The 7,611-nt window shown below is 47.6% G+C and overlaps 1 protein-coding gene across 1 annotated transcript in view; it reads right to left on the reverse strand.

The window, feature by feature from the left end:
- WNK2 (WNK lysine deficient protein kinase 2) overlaps positions 1–6,945 on the reverse strand; it is a gene marked incomplete at both ends in the record, with an annotated part of 36,302 nt that extends 29,357 nt beyond the window's left edge. The window contains 3 exon segments of the mRNA XM_010143049.1: positions 791–840; positions 3,617–3,928; positions 6,406–6,945. Coding sequence (XP_010141351.1) covers positions 791–840; positions 3,617–3,928; positions 6,406–6,945 — 902 coding nt within the window.
- Positions 6,946–7,611: the final 666 nt, after the last annotated feature.

Raw genomic sequence — 7,611 nt, forward strand, 5'->3', positions numbered from 1 at the left:
GCAGCAGCCACTGCCCACACCCAGCCCCTCTCCAGTCCAGCAGTGAGCCTTCCTCGCCAGGCCTCCTCCTCACTGCTTCCTCCAAACTCTGATGCCTCCTCTTCTGCTTTTGGGTACAGAACCAGGCAGAGGAGGGCTGGCAAAAGTTGAAACTTCCTTTTGTTTCTGAGGAGCGCTGAGCTGGCTCTGAGGGTCATTTATCGTTACTTCCATCATTAGCACAACTAGGCTTGAGAGTGACCTCGTGTACTGCAAAACCACAGAAGGGGCTTTGGCCACCTGTTCTAGTGGTGGTTGTTGTAACGACACCTTTGAGGGGCTCAGCAGGCATCTCTCACCGATACACCACTCCCCATAACGTCCCTGGAGGAGCGTGATACAGGCATACCCAGCTCATTCCCAGGGAGGGAACAGACTACACAGCCAACTGTACTGGCACAGCTTGGTTTTATACAGATTCAACAGCATCAAAACCAGTGACTTACAGTTCTCTTAACAAAGCGAGAAGTTACATGCTGAAGTGAGAGCTGTTGAACATGCATCAAGGCCAGGATGCAGCAGCCAAACTAAAGAATGAGAAGAGTCGGAGGAGCCAGCCAGGCGCGCTGCACATGGAGCATCTGCAGCTTTCTCCCTAGACATGCTCCCTTCCACCTTCTGCTCGTCAGCTCCCCCTGCTCTTCTCAGCCAAGGCAAAGGCCAGGCATTTGGCCAAGCCTCGTAAAGAGAGGGGGGAAACACAGCATCCAGAAAGAACACATTTCTTATGCCAAAGAGATTATAGTGATACCTTTCACAGCTCTGTGACAGACTTTGAAGTTTGTCCTGCATTGCCTGCTCCTAAAATACAAGAAAAAGCCATTTAAGTAAATGCATTGCATTGGCAGATGAAAAACACTTCAGGAAAGGGCTTGCTGTTGAGACACCAGCAATCATAAACCATCCTGTTTAGCCACGTCTGGTACTCGGAAAAAACCACATGTCCCTCTTTACGCTCCCAACACCCTTCTGTCCAAGGCAGCAGCACCTGAGCAGAACCATGGTAAGACAGAGCCCATTCTCTTCTGCTGTCCCTAAGGCAGAAGAGGTGGTGAAAGGAACAAAGCAGTTCTCACCACAGTGGAAAAAACTCAGTCGCAGGAGAAATCCACATCAGCACCTACCTAGTTTTATGTTTCGACGGATATAAAGTATAAGCTAATTTGCTTCACTGCTTTGTATAGTTTCCTGAAATACATTAAGTATTGTCATTGCATTTGGCTTATTGTGGAAATTTCTGGGGAACTTACAGATAAAAGATGAGAATGCACAATTTAGAAACACCACCCTCACATCACATCCTCTTGCTCCCTGCACGACAGAAATGTTCCCCTGAAGCTTCCCTCTCCCCCGGTTGCAGTGCTGGGGCAGACATCAGCAGCGTGGCATTTGCAGGCTGTTTTCACAGAACGTGTGATGACGATGCTGCCAGCCCTGCTGTAACGAGCTCACCACGCGTGTACACAGACACACAGACCCGTGCGTGCATATAACTGTGAATGTATATACACACACCTCAAATATATTCATAAACATATATAGTTTTATATATATTTATATATATATTTACAAACAGACGTCTATAAAATCCTTCTATAGACACAGAAACGAGCCTCTCGACCATCATCTAGACATCTCCACACCACAGCCATTGGGAGACCGGAGCGAACAGCTCAGCAGTTAACGCGCTGACCCCTCCCGTTGCTTGTGATGCCACATGTGTGCCATGCCAAGCTTAACTGCAGCTTCAGTAAAACTGCCAAAGCAACGAGCAGTGAGAATGCAGACATAACGGATCTGAATTTTACTAGCGCACTTGGTCAAGTGCCTCCCCAGCGCCACTGGCCGGGTCGGTTCCGATGGGTTTGGATGTGAGCGCTGCCTCACAGTCAAATGAGAGGAAAGAGATACAAAGAGTGTGGCAGAGCAGCGACAAAAGGCAGCATTCTGGATACAGACAGAGAGCAAACTCCTCTTACACCCAAGAAAGCTTAGCAACAGATGTCACAAAAATCAGCGTGGGGAGCACATGGATCAACAGCCCGCCCTACGATATCGGATTGATTTCTTGAACTGACAGAGAGAGGGGAGTTAACTTACGGATGGAGCGTGAGAATGACATCAGCAAAACAGGGGTGAGTGTTCCCAGGACTAGGATAAAGTGACAGGACAGACACGTGCCTCAGTGGGCACGGACTTCTCAAGCAATATAGGACAATGCGTATCCCCTGTATCGCGCTACACAGTAACAACGAGGTTCAGTCATATTTCCAGAACCTCTAATGGGATGGACCCTGCACTGAAGGCTGCAGCTTTGGCACCAGCACTGAACCCTTGAGCAGGGGATATGGCACAGCCAGGCTTTACCTGGGACGCTGTGAGTGAAGCACTAGAGATGGGTTCTACCACTGCTGCTGCATCTAACCTATGGGACACAGAAATCCACCAGAAAATGTCCTACTCCACAGCATGGATACTGATTCAACAAGAATTAGGCTGGCACTAGAAGGACAGACAAAGCGTGGAACTAGAATCTGGCTTCAGGGTTAGCAGTACCCTTACTGAGGATCTTCTGGAAGAGGAGTTAAGCTGCACCTCTACTGACATTTGTAGGCTGTATCATGCAGTCAAGGCACATGGCAAGCGCATGAAAACATGGGTAAAACCAAGAGGTTTAGTTCGAAAAGATGGAAACTGTTATTTTGGGAAGAAAAGCGGCTCAGAACAGGGAGCCTCAAGAAGAGAATTGCTGAGGGACATTTCCACTCAGAAGTGGAGAACACATTAGACTTATTTACTGAAATCCGGTTCAAATGCAAACAAACCTTTGATTTGCTTTTCTTATGGATATCTACTAAAGAGTTGAAGAGAAGGAAATGTTCTGTGACATTCTGTCAAGACTGGAGGTTAAACAGTTATGGGAGTGGAAAGAAAAGTCAAAATAGCAGACAGGAGGAGCTGACAGCTTTATTAAAAAAACCTAATAAAATGTATCTTGTTTATATGGCCACTGAGAATTGGGAATGCCTAAAATATCTGAAGAAACAAAGATCCCAGGGCTAGGCTAGAATTCAGGCAATACAGGAGGATACAGTGCTAAATGAGATGGGAGTCAGGCTCGAGCTGAGGAGCATGAAGAGCTTTCACATAGTGAAGAGTTGGATTATGAAGCAGTCTCTTAAGGCAAATTATGGCTGTTTGCACAAGTGCTTGAGACATTTAAAACAAGACTGGACAAAACACGGATGAAACACTACAGAACAGCTTCTTACTGACCCACAGCACTTAAAAAGAAAGTCATTTATATCTCTGTGTTTGTGATCAGTTATGGACAAAGAGGTACTTAGTCCTGCTGCCTCACTGCTTCAGGGAGACGTTTCACAAGGTACAACATGCAGTGCCCACCTTATCTGAAACAGCCAGCATGTGCTGACCGAGCTGCCAGCCTTAGGACAAGCGGCTCTACGCGGTGAGAAGGGATAATCTCCCTTGTGAAATAAGCCCGGTATTTCAGAAACGCTTAAGTAAGAAGGTTAAGGGTGAGGCCGACGAGTTACTTCAGAGGAAACGGCTCTACCTCTTGAGATGTCTCTGCGACTGCCTGGACAGAGGAGCTGCCTGGCTGCTGCTGACCCAGCGGCTGCGAAAGATCGGGCGGAAGCTGCAGCAGCGCAGAAGGCTGAAGAGGCAGGCAGTGATCTATGGGGACAGGCGGACTCGCTGTAGCAAGGCTGCCATGAAGCTGCGAAATGCCATCCGGAGCGACGTGGGGAGGCAGCAGTTCAGGCTGCATCTGCAAAGGCGGTGACATGACTATCGAGGGTTGCACCGGCAGCACGGGCACTTGGGCTCCAGCTTCCAGAGCGTACTGAGTGGGTCCAGTAATCTGCTGCAACACAACAGACAGCTGTTAAACAAAGCTCTCCTCGGAGCGCTCGTGACTTACGTGACAAGGTACTGAAGCCACCCAAGTTCACGCGGGAAGGACTAAATTCTGCAGTGAGACTGCGTGTGTGCGGTCTCTGCTTGGAAAGGTGACTACCTAAAAAAGCTCAAACTTGCTTTGAAACGACCTAATACAAACCTAAGGATCCTTCCAATATAATTCTGATGGCATCTGTATTGCTCAGGCACTACTTAATTTGTAGGAACAAAGTCACATTTTGTTACGAAATTAAAACCCTAGATAACAAATTTGTTGTCCTGAGCAGCTTGCTTTGCTTTCAGCGAGCCTACCACACTGTCCCTGCAGGGGAAAACAGACTCTACCCATAACCTAAACTACGCTTTTTTAAAAAATCTGCTACACACATAGAACCAGTAGCTGGTGCAGACCACACCATCGACTCTCCTTTACTGAAGGTACACCAGTGGCTGACGAACTCACTGTTTTCCGTTTAGTTTAAACATTTAAGACACCACTTCACTCCCGACACACGCTAAGCGCCAAGGTCCCCATCCTGCAAACGCTCGCTGGCGTTGGGCGCACAGGGCGAGTTCCACTTATCTCAGTGGATTTCTTTAGCGCATTAAAATAACTCGAGTGTGCAAGCGCTTTGTGGGAACTGGACCGATGCAATCAGATGCCTTAGAGACTATGTTGTTATTCTGCATAACACTTCTTTTGAGCTGTACACTTAAGAACAGAACATTCTCCTTTTAGGTACATCACGTATTTTTCCAAGGGGACTGAGCTTGTGGGAAGAGGAAAAAGGAAAATATGGATGAAAAAGGGCTTTTTAGTGCTGGGTAAAACTCTGCCTCATTTTTTCTTTTTTAGATTGTCACCCAGAGATTTAGACTAGTTGGAGGATATGTTAAAAAAAATACAAAGGCTCAGATGGGAACTGGGCCACTCAATTTCATTACCGCATGCCCTCTGCAGATTCTGGATACGAGCCAAAATTATTACTCCAGGTTTCAATGTCGATAAAAATAAAGGCGCAATGCGCTTCACAACACGTAACAGTTACACGACTGCCTGAGTGGTGGAGGTTGTTAGAATAGCAACTGTGGTGCACATCGCAGAAGAGCAGCGATTTTTTTCTTTTTTCTTTTTTTTAGATCTTATATAACTAGAATAATTCACAAAATATTTCAATGTATAATTTACCAGGGCAAAACTAAACTCAGAGGTGCTAAAAATCAACTGCCAAAGCAGCACGGCATTGGAAAGCCTCTATTTACAGAAATTCCTCTCCACTACAAGTTCTTTAAAACACAGAACAGTGTATTTCTGAGTATTCCTCTGCACTTGTCCATTTTGCTTGTAATGGCTATTTTTAATCCTAAAAATATTACTATGCGGTTCTTCCACCCAGATTTGATAGATAACGACTGTGTCAGGACGGTTTGGGTACATCGGCTTTGGTGGTTGCTGTGCGTAACGGGCCTGACTCGGTTGCCCCTGAAGCCCTTGGAGACACCACAGCTAATGAGCTCAGTGGTAGCTGCCTCGGGCTCTGCGATGCCTACGCTTTCACAAATGGCATCTCTGCACCAAATATACGGCTGAAGAGAGAAAATTAACAATTATGTTATTCGAAGATGCCATGATGTGGCAGGTTGAAATGGGATGTTGTGAATTTTAACTGGTATGTTACGGCAGAGTGATGTAATAGAACGCAGATTTTGAAGAACCCTGTTATTGACAGATGCAGTGCTCTCCCTTGCTCAGGTCAGACTGCATCTCGTGTCGTTGTATCACAGATGTGGCAACAGAAGTATTTACAGACTCCGTCCGCAAGCCCTGAACCAGTTCGCTTCTAAATGGTGCTAATGTTAGGAGCTCCAGTTTAGGCTTCATTTCTTACAGCTGAAATTCACTCTTGTCTGATAGACACCCCTCCTGCAGTTTTTGAAGGGCCATGTCTCTTCACTGTTTTAGAGCAGTTCCACATCAAAACAACTCTAATGACTCCTGCCAGTTCACCCCTGTTCTGCTGCGAGCCTACGCAGCCTACACATCATGCGTGGACTGGAGTAAAGGCATCAGCGAGGCTGTGCAGCTGCCGGCACAGCTCAGCCTGTTCTCCTGCCGCAGGAGAAGGACAGCTCATGCTTCTTTCACATTTGAAAGGGGAGAAGGAAGAGGGAACTCAAAACATGCTCATCTGCTTGCTTGCCAAAGCCCATTAAATAACTCCTTGCAGCCTCGATATTCACCTGTCCCCCGATGAAGACCTCACCTGCTCCATCTGACTTCATCACTCTCACAACCACCTCCAGGACCAAGGTCAAGAAGTTAACAAAACATCTTAAGAGCCAGGGAAAAAAATAACCTCCCCACTGTGCATTTACAACGGAGCAAGCCCCAGGAACACCCTACAGTCTGGTACCGACACGGCCCCGCACCCAGTGGATTACCTGGTGACCAGCCCCAGGCGCAGCCAGAGTCTGTTCTGAGGGATGAATTATGCTTGGCTGGAGCGACTGAGGAGGTGGAGGTTGCTGCGGCTGGGACACGGCTTGCGTGCTCTGCGTGTGATGGGGAGAGGGCGCTTCGCTCTGAATGATCTGCTGGAAGGCGGTCTGGAACATCTGCTGCTGGGGCAGCTGGGGCACCCCGTGGTGCGGTGGCAACGCTGGCACTCCCGGCGGAGCCACAGCGAGCAGTGGTATCGTAGCAGCCGACATATTTGGCACTATCGTTTGGCAGGGCAAGACCAGAGAAGCCACGGTGGTGTGGGGAAGGTTGACTGCCTGCATGGGGAGGGCAGGGGAGTTTGGTGCCAGAGGCAGAGTAGGGTTCATGGGGAGGCTGGGTAAAATCACGGCTGGAGCAAAATACTGAGAAGGAGCAGGTATGGGGGGCACGTTTGCAGCAGGTATATCTGAGAGGTTTGGAGGAAGGCTGTCAAGTCCTGCCAGAGGAGTAATTGCAGGAATGACAGGAAACTGAGGAATCTGAAAAAAATATAATATCATCACATAAATTGCAAGTGCTTTCACTGATGGTACAAAGTCATTTGGCATACAAGTACGTAAAAATCCCCCTGCGCCACAATGACAGTTATGTCTGTTTGTTAATCACTTCCATTCATTTCCTGAGGTTTATAAACAGTAATAGAAATTGATTTACGCTTAAATCATTAGTGAAAGAGAAAAAATTCCATTACAGGGGCAGGGTGGGTGTGTTTTTATACCTTAGAAGCTTAAAACTATTTCTAACACTAGCTTGAAGCCTTCAAGCAACCTACTAATTCAAAGTGGCTTTAATTGTAACAGAAACGAGAAGGAATCGGACCAGACAAAATGAAAAACTCTTTCATGCAGAATCCAGCCAGACGATCTAAAGCCATGTCTTTACACGGGTTGGTTGCAGCCCCAGCAGCACCAGAGAGCCTGTAAACAGGGCTTTACCATCAGAACCTCCTCGTGATGCCACCATGATGCTGTAACTACCCTGTCGCCAGGGAAGCAGCTCGCTCTTCCCTGTGGCGCAAGCTGCTTCACATCACGGTGGCTGTCACTAGCAACCACGCCAACAGCACCAAGAAACCCTTCCGGGCCAAGGAGAGGGTCTGGCCCTGCTATTGGAAACAGAAACAGGGCTGAGAGCTGGAGGGGGGG

This window comes from Buceros rhinoceros, unplaced genomic scaffold (assembly GCF_000710305.1).
Source record: "Buceros rhinoceros silvestris isolate BGI_N320 unplaced genomic scaffold, ASM71030v1 scaffold40309, whole genome shotgun sequence".
Taxonomy (NCBI): domain Eukaryota; kingdom Metazoa; phylum Chordata; class Aves; order Bucerotiformes; family Bucerotidae; genus Buceros; species Buceros rhinoceros.